At 30.1% G+C, this 25,042-nt stretch overlaps 2 protein-coding genes across 17 annotated transcripts in view; one reads left to right on the forward strand and one right to left on the reverse strand.

The window, feature by feature from the left end:
- Positions 1–12,137, forward strand: part of Tweek (transmembrane protein KIAA1109 homolog tweek) — a 39,285-nt gene extending 27,148 nt beyond the window's left edge. For 3 of the 9 annotated variants that reach the window (XM_083042704.1, XM_083042707.1, XM_083042712.1), the window contains exons 35-50: positions 19–90; positions 159–314; positions 1,323–1,502; positions 1,582–1,783; positions 1,977–2,359; positions 2,783–3,186; positions 3,278–3,604; positions 4,415–4,726; positions 4,944–5,136; positions 5,248–5,471; positions 5,551–5,835; positions 6,709–6,897; positions 6,996–7,205; positions 8,384–8,514; positions 8,624–8,835; positions 10,047–12,137. In XM_083042704.1, the coding sequence (XP_082898830.1) occupies positions 19–90; positions 159–314; positions 1,323–1,502; positions 1,582–1,783; positions 1,977–2,359; positions 2,783–3,186; positions 3,278–3,604; positions 4,415–4,726; positions 4,944–5,136; positions 5,248–5,471; positions 5,551–5,835; positions 6,709–6,897; positions 6,996–7,205; positions 8,384–8,514; positions 8,624–8,835; positions 10,047–10,266 (3,700 nt within the window). In that variant the 3' untranslated portion in view covers positions 10,267–12,137. The remainder of the gene's footprint in view (positions 1–18; positions 91–158; positions 315–1,322; positions 1,503–1,581; positions 1,784–1,976; positions 2,360–2,782; positions 3,187–3,277; positions 3,605–4,414; positions 4,727–4,943; positions 5,137–5,247; positions 5,472–5,550; positions 5,836–6,708; positions 6,898–6,995; positions 7,206–8,383; positions 8,515–8,623; positions 8,836–10,046) is intronic. The other 6 variants (XM_083042703.1, XM_083042706.1, XM_083042705.1 and 3 more) reach the window with 3 other exon arrangements.
- A 331-nt stretch (positions 12,138–12,468) lies between these two features.
- Positions 12,469–25,042, reverse strand: part of LOC145938872 (myelin regulatory factor homolog 1) — a 40,895-nt gene continuing 28,321 nt past the window's right edge. For 3 of the 8 annotated variants that reach the window (XM_083042720.1, XM_083042718.1, XM_083042713.1), the window contains 16 exons: positions 24,639–24,866; positions 24,269–24,360; positions 23,878–24,185; positions 23,532–23,795; positions 22,901–23,079; positions 22,574–22,823; positions 21,722–21,880; positions 20,032–20,358; positions 19,341–19,600; positions 18,679–19,026; positions 18,417–18,591; positions 18,228–18,303; positions 17,673–17,788; positions 16,579–16,829; positions 16,259–16,475; positions 12,469–15,334 (listed from right to left, as the gene is read on the reverse strand). In XM_083042720.1, the coding sequence (XP_082898846.1) occupies positions 15,257–15,334; positions 16,259–16,475; positions 16,579–16,829; positions 17,673–17,788; positions 18,228–18,303; positions 18,417–18,591; positions 18,679–19,026; positions 19,341–19,600; positions 20,032–20,358; positions 21,722–21,880; positions 22,574–22,823; positions 22,901–23,079; positions 23,532–23,795; positions 23,878–24,185; positions 24,269–24,360; positions 24,639–24,866 (3,328 nt within the window). In that variant the 3' untranslated portion in view covers positions 12,469–15,256. The remainder of the gene's footprint in view (positions 15,335–16,258; positions 16,476–16,578; positions 16,830–17,672; positions 17,789–18,227; positions 18,304–18,416; positions 18,592–18,678; positions 19,027–19,340; positions 19,601–20,031; positions 20,359–21,721; positions 21,881–22,573; positions 22,824–22,900; positions 23,080–23,531; positions 23,796–23,877; positions 24,186–24,268; positions 24,361–24,638; positions 24,867–25,042) is intronic. The other 5 variants (XM_083042714.1, XM_083042719.1, XM_083042715.1 and 2 more) reach the window with 5 other exon arrangements.

Below are 25,042 nucleotides of genomic sequence, written 5' to 3' on the forward strand. Positions count from 1 at the left end.
TAAAAATGATCATTACAGATCAGCTTCCTTGCGTATAAAAGGACTTGGTGGACCACGAGTTACCTTTAGCGATACACATGCAATGGGCAGGTATGTTTGAAATCACATTAGTGATAAGAAAAATAAAACTGCATGGAATAAGTGTTTACCTTTATCAGGCAATCATCCTTACCAAGCGCTAGTTCTGACTTGAGTTTACCGGAAGGGGAATTGGAATGGCCGGAAACTATCGAGATAGAGGGAGAACGTGTTGAATTGAGAAAGAAGAATAGGGATGCTAGTTGTACATCTAGTTATGACAGTATGGAGGGAAAGTATGTAGTCTCAATAATTATCAAGATGTCATATTTTTATTTTATATTTTTGCATATATCTTTGGCGTTTAGATATAATGATATATTGCACTTTGTATTATTGTCCAAATTAAGTTTACGATCAGGGTTGGATAAGTTAATTATTTTTTTAAACTAAGTTAAAGTTAATGGCTTATAAAATTAATTTAGTTACGTTAAAAGTTGCATGAACAAAAAACTACCTCAGTTAAAAGTTGAGTTAAAATTAAATTAACTTAAGTTAAATAAAGAGTAATTTTTAAAAATATTTATACTAAATTAAAATGTCAGAACTTAAAAATTTTTTAATTTAATATTTTATTTGTTAATTTTTTAAAAAATTTATATAAAATGACAACGATATAACAAAAATTTTGTTTTTTATATATAGGAATGTATTTTCTTCTTTGCAATTACAATTATGAAAAAAATAAAAACTAATAGTTTATTTATTTTATAATACTGTAAGAATGATATACAGCATAGAATTAAAATTTATCTCTTATTAAAATTTAATTGTTATTAAAAATTTAATTGTTCAATGTTTAAGATTTTATAGAAAAGAAATAATGGCATTTGGATGAAAAAAAATTTTTAACTTAGAAAATAGTTAATAAGTTTAAGTTTAAAAATAACTCATTTTAAATTAACTAAGCTAAATTAAAAAAAGTTATTAACTTTTAACTTTTTTTATTTAATTTTTAACTAATTAACTAGTTACTTATCCAACTGTTTACGATTAATAAATTAATATTAAATTCTGAAAAAACTATATTCTTGGTAACTTTTTTTGCAATTGTACGAATAGAAAGCGCATACAATGAAGAAACTTATTTTAAAAAGCTGCAGTTACAAATTTTATTTTATATTTGTAATTTTAAATGAAAATCTGGAAGATCAGGACATTTTTTATAATTTTTTTTACAACATTTGATTAGATACTCTTTAAAGTGCATATATGATACATTAGACTTACCATTTTCTTTTCAGTGCACCATTACTCGATTCATTTGGAAAGGAGCAAGCATCATCGACGTCGTCTCCGTACATCACTTCCCAGAAAGCTCAAGAACCAAATATAGACTTTGAACTCGATGTCAAAGTTTTAATTAATAGCGGGAAATGTGTATTGCATACAAAAGACCCAGGAAAGGAGGACGAAATTAAATTGTAAATATATATCTATAGCATTTTTTAACTCGAGTTCGTAAAATATAATTTTTACGTAACATAAATTCTTCTCTTCCAGCTTGAGTAGAATGAAGAAAGAAAGATCATGTTCTGGTGGTATGTTCGAATTTCAATCCGGCAGTCCTAATAGCAGCAGAAAACACTTGAACAGCAAAGAGAAATCGTCAGTGGCTAGCACATCTCGATTGAGATATTTGCAGCATACAAATGTGCCTTTGGTAGATTTAACAATTTTTCATATTCCCGGCTTAGACGTTAAGGTAAAAAAGAAATTCATTATTTATAGAAATTATTATAGATATTATAGATATTATAGATATGGATATTATATATATTATAGATTATTATAGATTTATAGAATTATTATAGATATTATTTATAGAAATATATATCGGCAAAATTATTGATTTTTTTCAAACAGCGGATATAATAAAAAGTATTCTTTTTTTGCAGGTTCATTACGAATCCAAGACTGTTCCAGAGGAATCGTTATCTCCCCGCGTATCGGCGGAAAATAGTCTGTTGAATCCAATCACGATGACGATGCTCAGAAAATCTAGTACTAAAAAGGCCAGTCTCTTCGCTTGGATGACACTTCAAAGCATTCCAGAGGAAACTATTATTAGTCCTCATATTCTCGAATTTCTAGAGCAAACTCTAGAGCCAATTCCAAGCAAAAATAACTTCCAAAGTAGCGCGCAAACGAACGCTAGCTTTCTGTCGGAAAATACAGAGAACACGTTGTGGGCTGCTACGGCTGCGAATAGCAATTACGTTTACGCCAGTTTCCCCGTTGACGTTATAGTATATTTTCATATGCAGCCGTCCACATTTAGGTAAAGTCGCGAATATTCAGTTTTTAAAAGAGAAACTCAAGAAATTTGTAATATTAATTATATTATTAGAAATTATAATTTATATTATTATTATTACATATATATTATATATTATATAATATAATAATATATTATTACATTATATATTATTATTTTATTAAATTATATGTTATTTTATTATAATATATTATTATTATTAATATAATATATATTAATAATAATATATATTTTATATTATATATTATATTATATATTATTATTATAATATTTATTATAATATAATATTATTATTATATTATTATATATAATACATAATATAATATATAATATAATATATAATAATACATATTATAATATATAATAATATGTATTATTATATATATACTATTATTATATTATTAACAAATTATAATTTCCTTCTAGATTTTCGTGTTTACCAGTTTCACGAGTAGAGTGTATGCTGCAGTTACCGTCCCTCGACATTGTGTTCTCGTCGAAACGGGCCGAGGAAGAGCTGATAGAGTTTCGGGAATTTAAATCCCAAAGCACACCAGGAAAGGAGACAGGCTCGGCCATCGGTGGATTATCCGTCACCGGTTGTTTAGCAGATTTTTCCGTCTATATCTTTCATCCCTACGGTGGCGGGAAGAAAACTGGGCTGAAGGAAGCACAATGGTCGCCTCTGTCGGACAGCGAGAGGAAGGATTCGTTGAGCATCAACGTCGAGTTTGTAAAGTTTCATTTGTCAAGAAGCAGGAAACTGAACTTTCAAAGCGAACAGCTGAAAAAGCTCTCGGACACCAGCCGTGCCGTCATAAGATTCTCAAGTATGTCGAAGATGTCGAAAACATCAGTTCATCAATTTAGCTATAATAGATACTTCCGCGACAGATTTTTCAAGCAATTTATTCTTTTCAGCAATCATTGATATCGGATCAGCCTCGTTCAAGTACGATATGCGCCGATTAACAGAGATTCTGGCTTTTCCAAAGGCATGGTACAGACGCAGCATAGTGAGACGTTTGTTCCTGGGAGACTTGAGTTTAGGCACCGCGTACTTGGAGGGAGACGGGAGTCCGTTGAATCAGGAAGAGGCGGTCATGGGTAGCTCATTGTTGAAGCATTACGATAGACACACGTGTGACGCGTTATCGAAGAGCGCGCCTGAAAGAAGTCCTGTATTGAATAGAGAAAAATTGAAGCTGAGTTTGGAGAACGACCCGCCAAGACCCGCGCGATTGAAAGGTATCCACGCGCACTTTACATAAAAAAATATATATTATATACAGGGTGTCCTAAAAGTCCTGCAACAGTTAAATATTTCGAAAAAAAGGCTTTTTGAGAAAAATGTTTCAAATAAAAGTTGTAGGGCTTTAAGTAATAATATTAACATTTGTTAAGGCCATGTAAAATTTACTTTTAAATTTTTTTAAAATGGAACCCCCTACTTTTGATTACATATTCATGTAGCTTGTCTTAAGAGCTTCTCAAAACACTGTAATAAAGTTTTTTTCAAGTTATGAGGCTTGGAAGATGCAGTATTTTGACATAAAATACAAAACATTCAGTTTTCGGTAATCTTACCTTAATACTTTTATGCACAGAATAATGAGACCAATCAATTGGCGCAAAGAAAACGCATAATTGTTTTTAAGAAAAAATATGTTGCAAATTGTACATACATTTTCTTAAAAATAACTATACGTTTTCGTTACACAATTGATTTGTTTAATTTTATGCATAAAAGTATTAAGGTAAGATTATCGAAAACTAAATATTTTACAAGACATTTTATATTTTATGTCAAAATACTGTAAACTTCAAGCATTTATAATTCGAAAAGCACTGAATGAAAAAAATACTTTTATAGTGTTTTGAAAAGCTCTCGAGATAAGCTGAACAGGAATGATTTGAAAAGCCTGTTTTCGAGATAATTGCAGAACTTTTGGAACACCCTGTATAATAAAACATTTTAAAAAATAAAATAGACTAAAACAAACTCGAGCTTCTATAAAAACAATTATTATAATACGTTATTGTCATCTTTATTATCAGATATTGGAAAAGCGTGGAGCTTTACTACGGACAAGCAAATATCATCCGAGATCAAATTGAGAGAATCCGCGTGGGAGACCTTGGTGTTATTCGCCGTGAATTTTACGCGTTTGAACGTACATATGAATATGGGTAACGTGATGGGCAACGTTAGCTGGATGACAAAAGACTTCAGATCGGACGGTAGATTGTCTATTGGCAGTACAGGACATAAAAATCTGTATATAGGCATCGGTCTCGGAGGATCGAGTCTAGACGCGAAAGGTGGTATAGTCGGTGGAACCATCGAATTGAGTAAAATCGATACTTACAGTGAGTTTTTTTTTTCTTATACCAAGGTCCTTTTAATTAATATAGTCGAATATTGCTCTAAGGTTCTCTTAATTTTTAAAAAAATATTTTTTTATTACAGTATCATAATTTCACCAATATTCGATTACATTAATTAAAGTGGGACACCCTATATTAAGCATTTAAATATATTGATAAGTTAATATAGAATTTAATCTACTTTTTTTATATATTATAGTATATATTCGAGAAGAACCTGGAATAGAGCCTGATCATACGGTAGGATTGAAATTATTTGCATTAGAATTACGATTGGATTATATGGGAACAAGTGTGTTAATGTCTCGAGTGTCTTCGTTGGACGTTACTCTCAGAGATGAGTGGAAAATTAATCGTAGCAGTAATGGTGATGCTTTCATGCCAACACGAAGGTATATATACGTTTCGATCGATTTTAATAAAATTGACAAATGTTATATTGTCATATGTATAGTAACAATGTATAATAATAAATAAATGAAGAAATTTTAACATGTACACAGGCCCGCCATCATTTTTATGCACGGTGATCTGGGTTGGGATCAACTACAAATCATGATCAGCAAGTCGACAACAGCTGACTTGCTGAAGATGTTTTACAAACTGGACGAATTCTTCAGTCAACAGTTTAAGAGTAGCAAACGTGTATTCAGTTCGTTGCAACCGAAACATCAAAGAATAAATAACAGCAGTTTTAAAAAGAGGCAACAGAAGAAGAGATCCGATGGTAAATACAAGCTGCTATGATGATTGATCACCCTCTTCACGATATAAAGACGTACAATGCTAATTAAAATTTATTATAGGGGGTCCGTGGAGCTTAAATCAGACTGCGATATCGGACGCTAGGCATCATAGACACTGGCAAAGGGTCTTAGCCCAAGTAGCCGGTCTTCAATTAGGAAGCTTAAGATTTTCTCTGCCGTCAACCGGAACCGTCCTCGGCGGCACGATGGAACTTCATGGCTCTAACATTAGTTTAGCGTGTTTCCATGGAATTAACTTCAAGAGCAAGAGTTGGGCTCTATTCTCCCTGAAGGAGCCCTGTATAAGTTTCGCTACGGAAGCGCAAGAAATACCGAGTGTCGAAAGTAAATATAACTATATTAAGGCCCTGCGCACAATAGAGAAAATATTAGGAATAATTATTAAATATTAGGAATAAGAATTATTTTAAAATAATCAAATCGAAAAAACTCTGATATAAAAATACAAATTCGGGTATAAAGGCTAATAAGAGCTAATAAACTTACTAGTTTATTAGCTCTTATTAGTCCTTTATACTTGAATTTATATTTTTCTAATAGGAATTATTTTTTAAAATAATAAAATCAAAAAAACTAATATTTATATTTATTCTTAATATTTATTCCTAATGTTTTCCCTAATATTATATTAATTTAATATTTATTTCTAATATTTTCTCTATTGTGCGCAGGGCCTAAGGCTCCTGTCTTCGCCATGTTAGATTGTGACGTCAGAGGCGAGAAAGCACACGCTGAAAATTCTTAGAAGTAATTTTTAAATGAAAAGATATTTTTCGATGATATACTATTTCGGATGGTTTTAGCACATCTTTAAAATACTTTGTGTAAACTATTCTTTTCCCTTGACAGTCAATCAATAACCGTAAAATGATCGTGATATCAGACTTTGTTATGCGGAATGACTGCGCATGTGCAAAGACCAGACTAAGCCTCATATTACAGTCATTTTACAGCTGTCGATTGATTATAAAGGGGAAAGGATAGTTTTCGAGGTATTTTAAGAATGTGCTGAAGCCATCTGAAGTGCTGTTTCATCGAAATATCTTTTTATTTCGAAATGGCATCTAAGAATTTTTGTTCTCTCGCCTCTGACGCACAATTCCAACATGATCGGCGAGGAACCAGGAGTCCTAAATATTACGTGCTAAAGTATTTTTATATAAACATTATATCAATTTATTTAAATTTTCTTCGTAGCACCCAACACATGCGATGTTCACGTCGTACAAACGTTGACCATCAGTCTGGGTCATCAGCAGGAGCAACACGCGAGACATCACTCCATGGCAACCGTCTGTAGATTAAGTCGAAGCGTTTTATTTCCACCGCAGTTTAAATCTCTGCAAGAATGGTTTCATTATGCATTTGCTAGTAGCGAGATCGACGGTACGTATTAAATCCGTATAAAAATTCATCTTATTAATTTCTTTTATCTCTAACACTGTATACTATTCATCTCTTTCTCTGTTCTTTTCATTATATAGCGGTAGATAGATTTCCGTGCGTCGAGAGAGACAAGATGGAAAGTACATCTGTGGATGGTAATAACACATCGCGTGGAAGAAGCACGTCCGCAATATCCGGCAAGCTTCAAGAACATTCGCACACACGAGAGGTGATATTTGCCTTGCCTTCGTTGCAGCTGCATCTGAAAACTGAACATTTACAAACCGCCAGAACGCCGGATGTTTTAGGTACGTATAAATCGATTTTTTTCAATTATTAAAATGCATCTCTGTCAATCTGTCACTTGTCCTTACATATAAAAATCGACTGCTGTCGAACAAGTAATTTTCTGAGATGTGAAAATAAGAGATAAACACACACATAATGATATGCAATGGATGTATTAATTATTTGCAATCGTTTTATTCAAAAATATAAATTATATATACATATATAAGTGTATATCGTGTCAAGTTGTTTTTTTTTGTTGAATTGTTTTAAGTACAAATCATAATATTTATACATTTTTCACTGCGCGAATTATTCTGCAATTGGTTTTTTCATATAATTTTAGGACTTCCTAAGCATATTTTATACAGTAAGTACAGAGAATGTGAAGTTTATTATATCTGGTAAGAGGTATTAAAGAGACCTGTTTAGTATGCTTTATTATGTAGATGCTTAAGATAGAGTTGATAGATCGCAAGAGGCACTTTCTTACGATATTTTTGAAATGTTTAGTAATTATTATTTTAACTATTCTGATAGCGGCAAAAAAATAAAAGAAATATTGATTACATAGAACAGGAAATAATAGCATTTGAATTATGAATTTTAGAGACTCTTATACACTGTATGATTTGTAATAGTGTCAACTTATACTTTCGCCTATAAAAAAACGCTTCTTACGATTTTTAATGAAAAACGATTTTAAAATAAAGCAATATCTATAAAAATTTTTTAAACCGTTTTCCATTTGTTATCTTTACATATATTTTTATTAGATATTACAATTTTCCATATATTTCCAAGGATGATTTATTAGCGTTTCTATCGAGATAATGATTTAAATCATTTGAAATGGATTGAACAATAAAAGAAAAACAAATATATGAAAGTCAAAATATATTGGAATATTGAAGGCGAAAATTAGCACTTTTATAACATCTTCCTTTATAATTATTTGATATAACCGACTAGGAATGTTTAAGTAAGCATAGGAAATTAGTTGTACTATTTAGATATATTTATAAGAGAGTGTATGTTGTAGAATATATAGTTCTAATAGTATACAAAAATGTTTAGATTTAATAATTAATATTTTTTAAATATTTTTAATTATATTTTATTTAATAAAATGGTTGAAGAAACGCTTGTTTTATATATACATATGTCTATGTGTATTATCTATTATTTCGATTTGCAGGTGAGAAACCATTAGTCGAATGCAGTTTCATAACGGAATTTGAAGATCACATATTTGTCACCGTTGACGCTGAAGCCTTCTTTTTCCTACATGATCTCATTACATCGTATGTAAAAGAAAAGGAAAGAGTGGTAAGGACTTTTAGAAAAATCTCAAGATACATTTAAAATAGCTTTTTATCTGTCAGAGGAAGAAAGGGGGATATTCTTAATTTCAATTAAATTTTTTTTCTATTAATAGCACACGATGCAAAACATGGGTGCGAGAGCACACAGTCCTGATCAGCAAGAGAGAAAGAATATAAACGCGAGTGCAGCGGCTAACGTATCTAATGTATCCAGTGTAGCTTCGGAAGATGAGAAGAAACGCAAGCAGTTCGACCCGGCTGAAATGTTTATAAAAGACTGGCGGTCGTATAGATGTAAAACGTGGCACTTGGAACCGACAGTAAGGTGAGTTAGCTTTTTAAGCCTCCTGGTTTCTCGCCGACCATGTTGGAATTGTGACGTCAGAGGCGAGCAGTGTTTGCTGTTATCTAAATAAAATTATATAAATGATCATCTAGATGAAATTTTGGCGTCATCTTATCGTTATATAGATAATAAAAATATGTATTATCTATATCTGCATTTTACAAGATGAAAAAAGTGTTATCTTTACTAAATTATCTAGACGAATGTTCAGATAATTTGGTTTAGAGTCATAGCACATAAAAATACTTAAGTAGTAGAACTTGAGCAATAAACGATAAAAACTTATAAATAAAAGTATGAATATATTTTTATATCTCTTTTATAATTTACATTTTTTTATTTTACATTACATTTTTATTTATTTACATTTTTTAACTGTTTATATAAGCGGTTTTAAAAATAATATTATCTGGAAGTTATCTAGATGAATCGCCATATAATTTTATCTTTTATCCAGATATATTTAAAACAAAATCATCTTCATCTTATCCAAGATGAATTAACATATTTTCATCTCATCTTTATCTAGCTAATTTTAAAATCATCTAAGCACAACATTGGAGGCGAGAAAACACACGCTAAAAATTCTTATTGTTAGATGCCATTTCGAAATAAAAAGATATATATTATAAGCAGAATTACATAAGAAATTGTAATGTCTATCATATGTGTTGTTTATTATAAGTATGAATTTGTGAATTATAATACGGTTTTATACATATATACATACGTTTCTTAAACATGAAACAGCACTTCAGATGGCTTTAGCACTCTTAAAATACCTCGAAAACTATTATTTTCTTTTTATATTCAATCAACTGTAAAATGACTGTAATATGAGGTTCGTCTGGTCTTTGCACATGCGCAGTCATTCCGCATGACCAAAGTCTAATATCACGATCATTTTACGGTTATTGATTGACTATCAAGGGAAAAGAATAGTTTTTGAGTATTTTAAAAGTGTGCTAAAGCCATCTGAAAGAGTGTTTCATCGAAATATCTTTTCATTTAAAAATGGCATCCAAGAATTTTCAGCGTGTGCTTTCTCGCCTCTGACGTCACAATCTAACATGACCGCGACGAGGACTCAGGAACCTTAAATAAGATCTCTTTTTGTCACAGATGATTGAGAATAGCAGAATAGATAGAGATAAAAGCTTATATGTGTATTTTTTTTCTGTTTTTTCAAGGCTACTCTCATGGGCCGGCAAAAGTATAGAACCTTACGGCATCGATTATATTCTTCAAAAATTGGGATTCTCTCATGCACGTACGACGATCCCGAAGTGGATACAACGAGGATTTATGGATCCCTTGGACAAATTGCTCGCCGTTCTTATGTTAAGAATGGTATTAGCCGTTCGCGAAGAGCCATCGGACGAACAAAAGGAACATAAAAGAGAAAAATAATTTGATTTTTTGTAATAAAAGCATCAAATGTATATAATGTGATCTCTCTTCTTCATGATATCTATTCGAATTATATATATTAGCAATGGTGCAATAACTGGCGCAAAACGACACAATTAATCAATGTTACTTCAGATGTGATAAAGAAATCTATGCGTAAAGTAAAAAAAACATCGAGCCTATACGTATAAAGTTTTTTTTTATCGTTTGTTTAAAGTAGTTCATAGATTTTAATGGTACGATTGAAGTAAATAGAACCATAGTGGTTGGTAATAATCGTTCTTCGTAAAGAACAATGTGAAACATTTATAAAACTGATGTTCAGACACATATGCTACGAAATGTTTCAATATAGAGAAATATAATTACAATGAAACGTAAAATGATGTGTATTTTTAAGCAATTGTATATTGTTAATATACATAGTCCGTATAATTTTTGTTAATAGACATATTCTTAATAGACATTATATTTTAATTAAAGAAATGGTATTATGTTATTTTAGTATATCTTAAGTATATACTTTTATTATATACAGAGGGAATATTTCAAGAATTTCTGTGATGAAACAATACATAATCATTCACACTTTGGTCTGTCTTCTGAACACTATTCTTTTTCGTTTTATGAATTGTAATAATATAATTTTATGTATATATGTAATGTATAATAATGCAGGATATATTCTAAAATTAATATTTTATATGCAAATAAGTATGTGAAAAAATACGTATTCTTATTATGTTCAATGGGATAATATATTATAAGCAGAATTACATAAGAAATTGTAATGTCTATCATGTGTTGTTTATTATAAGTATGAATTTGTGAATTATAATACGGATTTTATACATATATATTTATATATATACGTTTCTTAAAGACTTAGACTGTAAAATGTTATCTGTGATTTTTCTATATTTTTATTTTATACGTATTGTGTATACACTATTCGCTACGATTTAATTATTTACAAACCTTTTGAAAGTTATTTGATATGATTTAAATATGTATATATAAGTAGATTTCTATATTTCTCTTCTACGATCATTATCGACCATGAAAAAGTTCTAGAAAGAGCACCTTGTTAACTTAAATAAAATGTAAAAAGTTTTATATTGATATGCGTGTAAATACGTAAAGTAGTTGAAGTAATATTAAATCTATCCAGCACCATCGCAGGAATATATTCTTGAGGATATGTATCATAAAAATATTTACTTTGTAAAGATTTCGATGAGACAGCAGCATCGTTCTAAATAGAGAAAAATGTATGCATTTCTAATACACACACACACACACACACACACACACAGAATATCTAGTAGTGAATCACTAAAATATATCCAAAAATTCACAATTCTTTAAATATGAATTTTTTGTTGTTTAACAGCAATATGTATTGAATATGTATTTGCTGATGCTGGAATAAATGTGCATTTATATATATATTTGAAATTATTTTTTGACTACATTAAGTTACACAATTCCATCAAAATAAATTGAAAAATTAAATGTCTTGTCTGCATCAAAGTTATTTTATTAAATGTTCAAGAAAATATCCGTTAACTTCCAGACATTTGTTTAATGTAACAATAAGTTTAAAACAAAACTTAATGTTCATGCGTGAAATTGTTTCATTGTGTTTCCGTAACGATGTGCCAAATTCTTCCTTTCTTTTGGATCGTTCCACCCATGAAGACGCAATAAATATCTACGATGTGCTAAATAATATTGCCATTTCAGCTCTAATAATTAAAAACTACTTGTTTGATTTCTATCAAATTTTGTCCAACTTGTGTGATACATAAATTTAATTTATTTATTAATTCTCGAAGAGCATAATTTATTATACGTATCACTTGTTTACGTATCGTTATTTCAATGCATATTTAATAAAATATATATACACACAAATATATTATGTAATGTGTGTATATATGCACAATTATAATTCTGTTTTTAATTAAAATAACAAATAATAAACATACAAATTATTTGATAAAAATACGATATAATTATATATGAATATAAATTCATTGTTCGCAGAAAAAAAATGTGCGCAAAAGATAGAGCTTAAAAATATTTTTACTCATATCATGATATATCTTATTACTATACATAATTTTATATATTACATGTGTATATCTTATTCTATTTTGTATACTATTATTATAGATTATTGTTTTATAAATCAAGATACAAAAATTATAATAAAATAACAGCGTTTACATTAAAATTTAAAACGTATTAATAACATTAAATAATGATAGGAAGGAGTGATTAGAGGAAAGTATAAAAAAAAATTTGAAATATACATATGCATACAGAAAAAAATGAAACGAATGAGTTTCTCATATCTTACAATAACAATTTGTTTTCCAGCGTTTTTCAAGATTATTTCTTTCTTCTTTATCACATATCATACAAATGATATGATATTGTATATATCTTATAAAAAACATTTTTAACGAAAAAAATTGTTAAAATAATAAATTAAAAAAACTTTTATGTAACGTAACAACATTTGTTACATATTGTAACAACATAAATTCAATCAATAAATAAAATCTACAGATATCGCGTTAACAATGTTCTATATTATTCTACTATATATATAATAATTATAGTTAAATATATATATATATTAATTATCCAAAAATTCTCCAGTTTCTCTACAATACATCACAAATTTGTGCACTGAGCTGTGTATATGGTACAATCAATCGATAAAGTATAATGTTCAGTGTATATATAAACTACTCTTCCCTTCATACAGAATATACGCGTGGACGGCAAGAATGTATATATAATTATTAATATATATAAATAATTAAACCGCTTAAAAATTGCTAGTTAAACAATTTCGATAACATTATATGATTCACATTTTGATAATAAAAGTGCGCTTTATATATCGTCATTAAGCGAATTCAAATGTTAGTCATATAATTTATACATATATCGTCGACTATTATTTTTAAATTAAAAAAATTGTTCTTTTCATTCCATTATATAAAAATTAAAATCAGTACACGCGTACATAATCAGCCGAATATATATAATATATGTTTACTGAATAATAATAATTGTTTTTTACTCTAAGATATTATTTATGCCTATTTAATTTTTTAACATAAAAGTGTGGCAAAGTATGTGCATATGTAGACTCTAATACGCATTAAATATATTTACTGTACAATATTTTTAGGAACTCGCAATTCTCTCTCTCTATAATATCTGAAATATTAAAATGATTAGTTGCCTCGATGAGATATATCTATTCTGTTACTTTGAATAAAAATTATTCAAATTATAATTGCATGTATGTAGATATATAACTTAATCGACGTTAACGGTAAATTATGTGTATTGTTCTTGAGTAACAATATATATGATATAATTTTACATTAAATGCGTATATCAGTATATTGTTATTTTTACACAATTATGAAATAAAATTTATTATATAGCAGCATGTATGACTTTTTACAACTAAATACTATCATACTTTTTTCACGCGACACATATTTTTTCATGATAATAATAATAAGCTTATTCAATTTTTTGTAAATATTTAAAATGCCGTTATAGATTAGTAATAGTATGATATATATATATCATATATATTATACAATATATATAAGAAAGTGTTATTTGTAAGTCAGTGTATCTCAGAAATTAAAATCTCAGCTACATAAAAGATATACCAAATGTAGAAATACATGCTTACAAAATGATTTTAACGTTGTTGCTACAATCTTACAGCAATGTTTTGCAATTTTTGAATAAAATTATTTTGCAATATGTCTGCAACCTTTTTATGCTATAGGAAGTTTCAAAAGAGTATTAACAATAAAATAAATAAAAAAGATGTAACTTGTTGATGGGTATATAAAATAAAATATAATAAAATCTCTGATTTACTTATTATAATATACCGGGTGTCCCATTTTAAAGGACCCACTCAAATATCTCAGAAACACTGCGTTAAATAAAAAAATGTTTCCTACAAAAGTTGTAGGGGGGGGGGGGGGCATAACATAGTAATATTCATATGACCTTGGGCGGCGTCTCCAAGGTCAAGTGAAGGTGAGAATAAATTTTTTAAATGGAAACCCATATTTTTTATTATAACATCTTTTTCTACTAATTAATTTGAACAACTTTTATCTAATTTTTTTATTTTCTTCAAAATTCATTCTCACCTTCACTTAAGGTTAACCTTCACTAACCTTGGAGACGCCGCCCAAGGTCAATATACAGATAATAATATACAAGGTGTGTTGCATCCACCAAATATTTTTTTAATAGTAATACCAGCAATTTGGGAAGACAATTTTTTTTAGCAAAAATGTCGAGGCATCAATATTTCCGATTTACAATTTGGAATATTCTATATCTTCTGATTCCATGCGAAACTTTATGGATAATTTTATATATTTAACACTTTACATCCGAGTAATATTATTTTGGCGCATTGACGATGCATCAAATTCAAAATTTGTTAACATAATATAGCAAAATATGGTAAGATATATTGAATAAATTTATAATGTGAGAAATAATATTATACCCATCAACTACAACATGATTGTTCGTTTGTCATATTATTTGCTATCTATATATAATTGCGATGAATAAAATAATTATCATATATCTTTTCTCTCGCATGATAAAATATTTAAAGAAATTTCCTGCGTAATATATATGATATGTTATACTAACTAGAATTCTAAATCATGTATATATTTTACGTTTATATTAGTAAATAATATACTATATGTGTGTATAATGCAATACAATGATATATGTATATAAAATACATGTATGTCCTGCAAACTACGAAAAGCAGAGAACAAAGATTACAAAGGCACGAAGGCTTATTTATTCTTAAGGTGGAAAGTCTAACTCTTTTGTTAGATTCTTAAAAATTTATCGTTAAATTTCTTACTACAACATTTGTGCACTGTACAAGAAAGAAAAATATTTATTGTTCTTCGCAATCTCGATAAAAGTGCAATGTAAATTCCAAATAATCGACACCATGTTTGTTTCTGCAAATATTCTGTAATAAAGTAATTAACAAAATTAGTGTAGAGCTCATAATATTAAACAAGATGTCATTTTCAAGTCTTTAATGTAACAATAATTTTTTTCTTTATGTAGGAAAAAAGATATACATATATATATATATATATATATATATATATATATATATAGGGTGGGGCATTAAAATGGTTCACCCTTCAGGGTGTCTACTCAAATTTTGTAAAAAATTTCCCTGAGAATTCCCTGATCTTCCAGATATTTTCGTTTAAAATTAAAAAGGAAAATTTGTAGATGCAGCTTTTTAAAATAAGTTTCTTTGCTGTATGCGCTTTCTATATATATAATGTTTTCTATTCATACGATACCAAAGTTGTTATTAAGAGTGCAGTTCTTCTAGCATTTAATATTGATTTATTAATTGTAAAATTAATTTGGACAATAAGTGCGATATATCACTATATCTAAATACTAAAAATATATGCAAAAATATATGATAAATATATAAAACAAAAAATAATTTAGTATAAATGTCTTAAGGAATACTAATTTATTTAAATAAATTATTTATTAAATTATTATTTATTTATTAAATAAATACGGAGTACTAATTTATTTAAATATTACCTATTACAAAAAATTGAACAATTTTTTATGAAACTTACATAAGATCTTGATACATGAAAAATAGATCTTCAATTAAAAAAATCAATTTTTTATTCTTTTAAAAAAACTTAAATATTGCAAAGATATGTTAGACATATGTTTCTTAAGTGCTAAATAAGAATAAAATTATCAAAAGAGCAATTTTTTTAAAAAATTCCCTGAATCTCAATCAAATTCCCTGAGAATATCAGATTTTCAAGGTTTTACCCGGAAGTGTAATATATACCCTGTCCTTCTAAATATTGTGAAGAATTTATATCAAATATATAATAATTACCTCTTGAGGTTGTATCGTAGGTATTCGGAACTTCAAAGTCTTCCTAAGATAATGAGCGACGTCGAGTGAGAACGACTGATCGCCCGGTTGATTATTATTTTCGATATACTGAGCTTGTTGGGGCACAGTGTAAGTCCAGCCGCACACCATCGTTTCGTCAATATTGGAGTTCGGCGAAAAGGGACACTGCTGCACGATCTGCCAATACGGCATCCCTCTAAAATTGCATATTAAATGCATTGAACAGAAACTTAGTATACATCTATAATATATATCCAGATAAAAGTATACATATATATACGCACATGCTAAAAACTTACACGAAATGTAATGTTAAATGCGTATCTGGCATGTGTTTCGACAAAGGTATGATACAACTGATATTGTTCGGGGTGTCCGGCGACGATGGCGAACAATATCTCTGATCTAGGGAAGTGTTGAAATTTTTCGCCACCACGAACAATTGTGGTCTGGGTTCCGGAGGTAATAATCCCGCGGCGTTACTCGCCACCTCTCCCCAATCTCCACCAGTTTCTCGCCTTGCTCGTTTATGCAAATACTTGTAATTAATCTGTAAAATAGATCCATTTATACAGGGTGGCCCATTTTAAATGGCAAATATCTCGAAAAATATGAAAGATACGAAAAAGCGTTTCAAACAAAATTTGTATGGCTTTAAGGGGGACATAAGATAGTGGCAAAGATTTGTCTAATTAATTGGTGTAAAGAAAGCACATAATTGATTTAAAAAAAAAAATGGTTGCAAATTACATACTTTTTTTTAAACTATGTGTTTTCTTTACACCAAAATTGATTAATCTAGCTTATATTATTCTATGCATAAAAATATTAAGGTAAGATTACCAAAAACTGAATATTTTACAAGATATATTTTACATTTTATGTCAAAAAATGGTTAATTTCAAGCCTTATAACTCAAAAAGTATTTAAGAGAAAAATATTTTATTATAGTGTTTTGGAAAGCTCTCGAGATAAGCTACAAGAATATGCAATAAAAAAATAGTAGGTTTTATTTAAGAAATTGAAGATGACCTTCACATGACCTTCAAACGACTATCCAAGGTCAAATCTTTGCAACTATTTTATGTCCCCCTTTAAGCCGTACAAATTTTGTTTGAAACGTTTTTCCGTATCTTTCATATTTTTCGAGATATTTGCCTGCGTCATTTAAATTGGGCCATCCTGTATATTATTTGTCATATGAAAGATATCCAAGAAAGATAATAATATAATATGTACTATATAATAATATAGAGCATTTACAAAATATTTAAACAAACTTTTGAGACATATTCCTCAAGTCAAAATAAAAGAGAAAGATATATACTCATAGTAAAAAATGAATGATTGCAAAATTATAGTAAAACAAAGTTTATGTTAATATTATTATTACCTCTTTCACAAGAGTTTGAGTGCTAGGATTGGATGGACTGATGCCATTTTGAAAACCTTTAGCTAATTTCCGTTTCTCTTCATGCGGCATGCTCAATGGCTGTTCCAAGTGATCTGCTAAAAATAACACACAAAATAAAGAGTAAATTTCTATACATTAGTAGAGATTTTACCTTCACTTTCCTCTCCCTTCAGAATCTTAATCTTGACATAAATTTATACAAATAGTTCGGGATGATCTTCTACCTTATATTAATATCAAATCAATCCTTTTGATATGCAGATAATATTTGATTTTATTTAATAATTTTTTAATAAACAAATAATAAAAGCGACGGGCAAAAACTATTTGAAATTACTTTAAGTTTTGATAAAATATGTTAATATCAAAGTCATTGGGAAAAGATATATTAATAATATAGAGATTTACCGAATAAATAAGTTTGTCAAGTATTATTATTGTAATTTATATAATATTATTGTAATTTATTGTATTTGTAATTTATATAATATATATACGCTTGAAATTCAATAAAGAAACTGATATGACACTTACAAATGGATTTCTTTTCTGATGGATGATCAGGCTGAGGATCTTCCAACTGATGGATCTCAGCTGTGCAACAATATATCTGAAAGATAGAACGTTCATTCGATTTAATTAATACCAAATTATATACATAAAATAAAATAATATTCTTATTTTAAAATTTAAGAAAACATCAGATGAAAACAGATATCCTACCTGGCATGGACTTTCGAGCTCTGTAAAGTGCGCGGGACATTCTTCAGGTCTGCCCAATGGAATCGGACCTTTGTTAGCAGGTGAAGACTCTACGTCTGAGCTCTGATCGTTTTCATCCACGTTGCTAGGAACGGCGCCCGCGCCATTTCTACTGAGCCAGTTTCCAGGGAATTCGCTGAAAAATAAATTACGAATATAAAACAGTTTTAATAAAATATATACAATGAGATGTTCTTCTTTTATGACAAAAAAATTTACTGACTTATTTTTTTCGAGTTTAGGCTGGGAACCCGGATGACTTATCGGATACCACGTTATCTCCTGCGAATACAATTGCTGTTTTGTGTGAGGTGGTGATGTCGTCAGGGAATTACTTTTAACGGATAATCCTCCGTCCAATCCCCTCGTGTAAGATCCGTGCTTCGTGTACAAAGGAGACAATGTACTATGCAGCAATGAATTGTATCGGTGCTCGTAATTAGAAATGGTGGACATCGTCGATGGATGAGCTGGACCGATGGCCAACATTCCATTGCTTGCCATGGTCGACCATTCAATGTTACTGCGTTTCTGGTATTCCAAGAAATATAAAGTTGCCATTGCAACTAGGCTGAAAATATTATTAATTATTAAAAAATATATTATTATTATTATTAATGTATTAATTAGAGAAGATATTTTATAGAAATAATAATAATAATTTTATAGAAATAAAATTGGAAACTTTGCCAGTAGATTTATTTGGATCTGTTCATTAACAATGTTTTCTTTTTGTTATCTAGATAAAAGTATCTAGATAATTATTTAGATAAGATCAATGTTTTATTTTATTTTTATTTTTAAATAGATAATATAATGTGATTGACAGTCAGATATAATTTGTCGAGGATATAAATAGTATTATGAATTAAGAAAAACAATTACCAAAATGCCATGATGAGAATAAGTATAACAATGATAATTTGAATAAATTTGTTACTGCAGAGAAGTTCTTCTTCTCTTTCGAGCCTTTTCGTCTTTCCATGCAAAGACGACTTATTATTGATAGAGGATGAATATTTATTGCCCGATATACTGGATACTGTGCTGATGGAGCTCTTTAAACTATCACCCCGTTTCAATTTTGCTAATCGTTTATTTATTCTCTCTAATTGATCTATTCTCGTTTCTAGACTATCTGTCACCTGCAATAAATTCGTTATATAAAGAACGTACATTAAATTTATTCATATGTCACAAAATCATCGAATGTATTTCTTTTTTATAATAGTAGATTTCCTGCAATTTGAAGTAGATTTTTCATTGACAAAAATATCGAGGTAGATCACTATATTAAAATTCTATTAAAGTAAACTTGACTTAAAATTAATTATTTCGTTAAAAATATAGTTTTTTAAAAAAAATCTTTTAACTCTACAAAGTTTAGTTTTTATGAAAAAAGCTCTTCTTTTTCAATCGCTTAAAATTCGAAAATTATTCATGTCTCGACATTTTCACTAAAGAAAAATCGTCTCCAAATTTATCTGCAAAATAGACATCTGGTTTTGGAGTCATCTGCATTTTATATGTGTATTATATAATAATGTATAAAATTTTTTCTTTTTTGAAAACTTACCTTACATAATTCTTTGACGGCACCAACATTCTCCATAAATATCCTCTCTTTATTTACCACCAAGAAATTTTCGATCCTTTGACCGTTTGGTAGAACTATATCACCTGCTGGTAGAACCGCTTCCGGTAAAATTTGCTGAACTTCTTGCGCTATAACACCAGTGTCTTCCTGCTTTACATCCAGACCCGAGTGCTGCGCGAATTCCGGAGCATATCGATAACGAACAACGCGTAGTTGTTGTACATTTCGTAATTGTTCACGCGTATCCACTTCTTGAACACTTTGCTTGGCCCTTACATCGCTTGGTTGAACGATATGACCTGTTACCTATAACAAATTTAACGATTTATATATAATATTGTATATTAAAATGCTAAATATAGGGTGTCTCATTTTAATTAATACAGTCAAATATTGCTGAAACTATGGCTGTAACAAAAAAGAATTTTAAAAGGCCTTTTTTCAAGGTCAACCTAGTTTTTTTAAATGGAACCACCTTAATTTTTTTTTTATATAAATCGATTCCTCGCAATATTTAATATAAAAAGTTATAAAAGTAAGATGACCAAAAAGAGTGAATAGCTTAGAGAAGAAATATTTTGTATTTTAATGTGACATAGTTTCTCTCTCACAACTATATAAAATATCTCATGAAATATTCATTTTTCGACGATCGTATCTCAATATATGCACAAAATAACAAAAGAAATCAATTGATATAAAGAAAACATATATAATTTTTCTCAAAAACTATATATGTTTTCTTTATATCAATTGATTTCTCTTGTTATTTTGTGCATATTGAGATTGTTTTAAAGTAATTTGTGCAACTGCAATATTATATTAAGTAAGAGAGAAAGATTTTATATAGGTTTGCAATTTTTTGCATAAAGTGATCAAGTGAGATTTACGTGATCTTTTGACGCAAAACAGAATCTATAATTATTCGATTCTGTGAATTTATAATTTTTTTGCGTAAAGGTTCGCTCTCTCCATTCACTCACGCGATACTTTCGGTGCAAACCGACAATAGTAAAATCTCCTCACTTTGCACGGAAAGTCACAAATTTATGTGAAACTACATAATTATAAATATCATTTTATAAGCATCGAGCGATGGAATGTATCTTTTGCTAATATACGTACTGTACAATTATAGATCAGGCGATATCGGATTTCGCTTCACGCAAAAAAATATAAATTGATGGAATTGTATAATTATAGATTCTGTTATGTTTTCCCTTTTGCCTACATATTTTTTTAAAAACATTTATATAAATATTTCAAAAACTATACGAGACCGTCGATTAGTCAATAATAAGTACCCTTATATTTCTATAATATATCAAAATCAAAATTGATGGAATTATGGCCGTTAATGTAAATAATTACACTAATAGCAATTTCGGTTATATTGTTTAAACAACTTTTCAATTAAATAATAGTATTCAAATAATATATTTCCATTATCTATTGTCTTCATGTAAATAATAATTATTTATATAAATAATAATGGTATAAATAAAATTGTTTATTAATATTTTAGTATAGCAAGTAATTAACATTTAGCAATATTTGTTAATTATATAAGCAATGTGTAATAATAAAATTAGAAAAAAATCTTAATTAACGCGCAAAAGATAAGACATATTCGTTCCAGAATAAGATATATAATCCAAACATCGCGTACCTTCATATTACCATGTACAACGAGAGCTTCATCTGGCCTGTCCGTATTAATTCCAACTCTGCCAGCATGATAGACGCTATCCGGAGCTGCTCCTCTTTGCCATCCACCCTCAGCACCTACACCACTGCCTTCTGATTCAAATTGTCCTGGATTACTTGCCTGTAACGCGTAAAAGTCGTATGAGAGTCAATCTATATACTTTCTTCACAAAGTAATTATATCTTACAAAGAAACTTCGCAAACCCAAAAATTCTGATTTTGATGAAACTTTACACATATGTAGGGAAATGAATAGATAAATTTAGAAATGTTTTATACAAAAGTTTTATATGATAAGAACACTTCTATTTATCACATTAATAAAATTTTTAAAAAATTTTTCTCACATTAAAAATTTCTTTTTTCAAAAATTATTTTCTCAAAATATTAATGCGGTTAAATAGAAGAGTTCTTATCATGAAACTTTGGAACTATGAAAAAGTTTTTGTTATCTCGAATACTTTTTGAGATATATTGAGAAACACAGAAAGCCTTCTATATAAGGAGTGGTTTTATCCTTTAGAATCGTTTCTGAATCGCAACTAAAAATTCTAAATTCTAAATTCATCTGTTTATCCAATCTGCATGTGTGTAAAATTTCATCAAAATTAAAATTTTTGCGTCATTCCCTTCCCAAGTAGCAAACTGACGTCATTAGACATCAAAATGACGTCACTTTGCCGTCTAATGACGTCATTTGCCGTCTAATGACGTCATTTGCCGTCTAATGACGTCATTTGACGTCACTTTTTGCCATCTAATGACGTCATTTGACGTTTAATGACGTCATTCAAAATGACGTATACTTGCTACCTGAATTGTTAGTCCATTGATTTGACATACCCTGACAATGATACGTTCTGATGCGTGAGCCACTACTTGATAACTGGCTTGATCCGCGGTATGAGCGTGCAATCCGACGACCAAATGAAAATACCTCTGATCCGGATTTGGCTTTCCCTTTTTGCGCATATTATTACTCGTAGTTTCACTAAAGTGTAATCGACCGACCGTCACTTTCGTAACACGTTCGCTGCCTAATTCGATTCTGTAATACCGATATCTATCGTAGCGTAATTCAGCAATATCCAATTACATCACCGAAATCTCTATAGGTATTGCCTCTGTATATAGACTTACGTTACAGGGTGAAATGGTTTTTTGCTCCTATCGCTCTGACTTTGTTCCACTCTGATCGTTTGCGATGGAGATTCCACTTTGACTCCGTAGAAATGTAATTGAAAACCACTTATTTTTTTTAGACCTTCACCAGTTCTGACGAATATGGCCTCTCCTTGAAGTTGCGAGTGACACGTTATCTAAGAATGCAATTCCTGATTAGATATTGTTTAAGAAAATAATATCCGTTATTAGTTCAGCTTCTCGAATATTCTCAGGATCAAGACGTTCGAGCAATAAGGTTTTAACAAGGTTTTATTCCTATATAGTTTCTCTGATTTCACATCATATATTAAACAGTTAATGTTGCCTGAAGGCAGCTATGCTCATGCTATATCACCTATGTATATGGATACCCATAAATACACCCTACATTATTTTGTCCACTATCTAGCTGCGGAACCTCCTGCTCTGCACTATTCGTGGTTTTGCTAGACAGGAGATAGGGATGTCATATATCAAATAGTCAATGACAAACAATGTACCCGATGTTGATTCCTGATTGGTTATCGAACGATCGACAATTGTGTGATTATGTTTTAAAATCTGCAATAGTTTGTTTTATTTTTTGCTAAATGTCATTCTTTCTTACCTGAAAATGATTCTTCTTCTGGCAAACAAACGCATCGTCCGAATTGCTAAAATTGAATCCTTTGTCCGCGTCCACCCTATAATGTGGCACCGGCAACTCTTTGAGATTATGATCGCAGAGAACGTGCCAGGATGTCTGTTGAAAAGGGTGGAACCGAATGCATTGGTAACTGGCATCGATGTAACTGTTGTCAGCGACCTCGTCGCCATCCAGCACCGCGCTACTGCTGCTGCAACTGTGTTCCACGGTACCCAGTTCAGGTTCCTGAAGAAGAAGAAGAAGAAATTATACCAAATAATTCAAAATCGAAACAAAAAGCTACCCGCTACCCAAAACGCTATAGTACTTGTTTGACGTGGATGAGGCCATCTTGGCTAAGCTTCCTCTTTTTCGGAGCTGATTGTAAAGATGAGTACAAGGTGTTAATTCCAGCCGGGCTATGTTCGTGCGACAATGGTACCAAAGACGGTCCTATCTGAGGCTGCGTCGGAAGACTCGATGTTCCTGATGTAAGATGCGACGTCAAAACCGGCGTCAATAGTAGAGGATCTGTCGTCGTTGAAGGCAACGCTCTCGGAGAAGGTGGCAACAAATTAGGGGTATATTGGTTGTTCGGGTGATGCATAAGGATTTCTTGCAAAGCCGCTTTTTGGTCTGCAATTATGTATATACGATTGTTGAATTATATAATTTTATGTTCTATTGTAAAATATTCTACGTAAGCGAGTTAAACTTACGTGGCGAATGCACGTGTTGAGTGTCATTATGTCCTGGCGGCGAGTATGGTGGCTCGCTTCCACTGTCCGGTGGACTCTCTGGTAATGCATGTCTGGAACATTTAAAAATCGGAATTGAAACCAGTCTGTATAATTTTTCATCGAAATCAATTTCCTACAGAAAGATATGGAAAGATACCCAGACAGCACCATGTCCAAAATTGGAGTATAAGACATCTTTAAGAAGTCTTATAATATGATATCCAAAAGACATCTTAAAAATATCTTAAAGATGTCTTATCCGCCAATTTTTTTTGGACATGGTGCTATCTGGGTAGTATTTAGGTTCAATTAGATTTGAATATAATTCTTATATGTGAGTTCAACTTACGGATGAACATAGGATTGCGGATCTTTGTAGCCGCTATTATTGTTAGGCACCGTCGTGGTACCGGAAATGCATGCTATCGATACTGGATGTGTCATCTGCGGCGAAGGTAATCGTGGTGATGGCTGTTGTTGGATGACGACCGGCTGCGACGTAGGTGCTTCGATCCGGCCATTGTGAGTTGCCGTTCCACCCCCATTTTCATTATGCGCGAGAGTGTCCGCAAAGTATCTAACACAGAGCGGTACGAAATCTAGATCTCTCATCTAATGTGTCTCTAGATATATACGCTTGTTTCTTTTATTTTTCTTCTAAAATGTTTCTAAATTATCATTTATCATATTTATATCACAAAAATATAAGATATAAGAAAAATAAAAAAAAGATACAAGGAAAAATTAAAAGAA

Source organism: Prenolepis imparis, unplaced genomic scaffold (genome assembly GCF_030444845.1).
Source record: "Prenolepis imparis isolate NDT839.2.m4 unplaced genomic scaffold, iyPreImpa1.0 SCAF_7, whole genome shotgun sequence".
In the NCBI taxonomy this organism is placed as follows: Eukaryota; Metazoa; Arthropoda; class Insecta; order Hymenoptera; family Formicidae; genus Prenolepis; species Prenolepis imparis.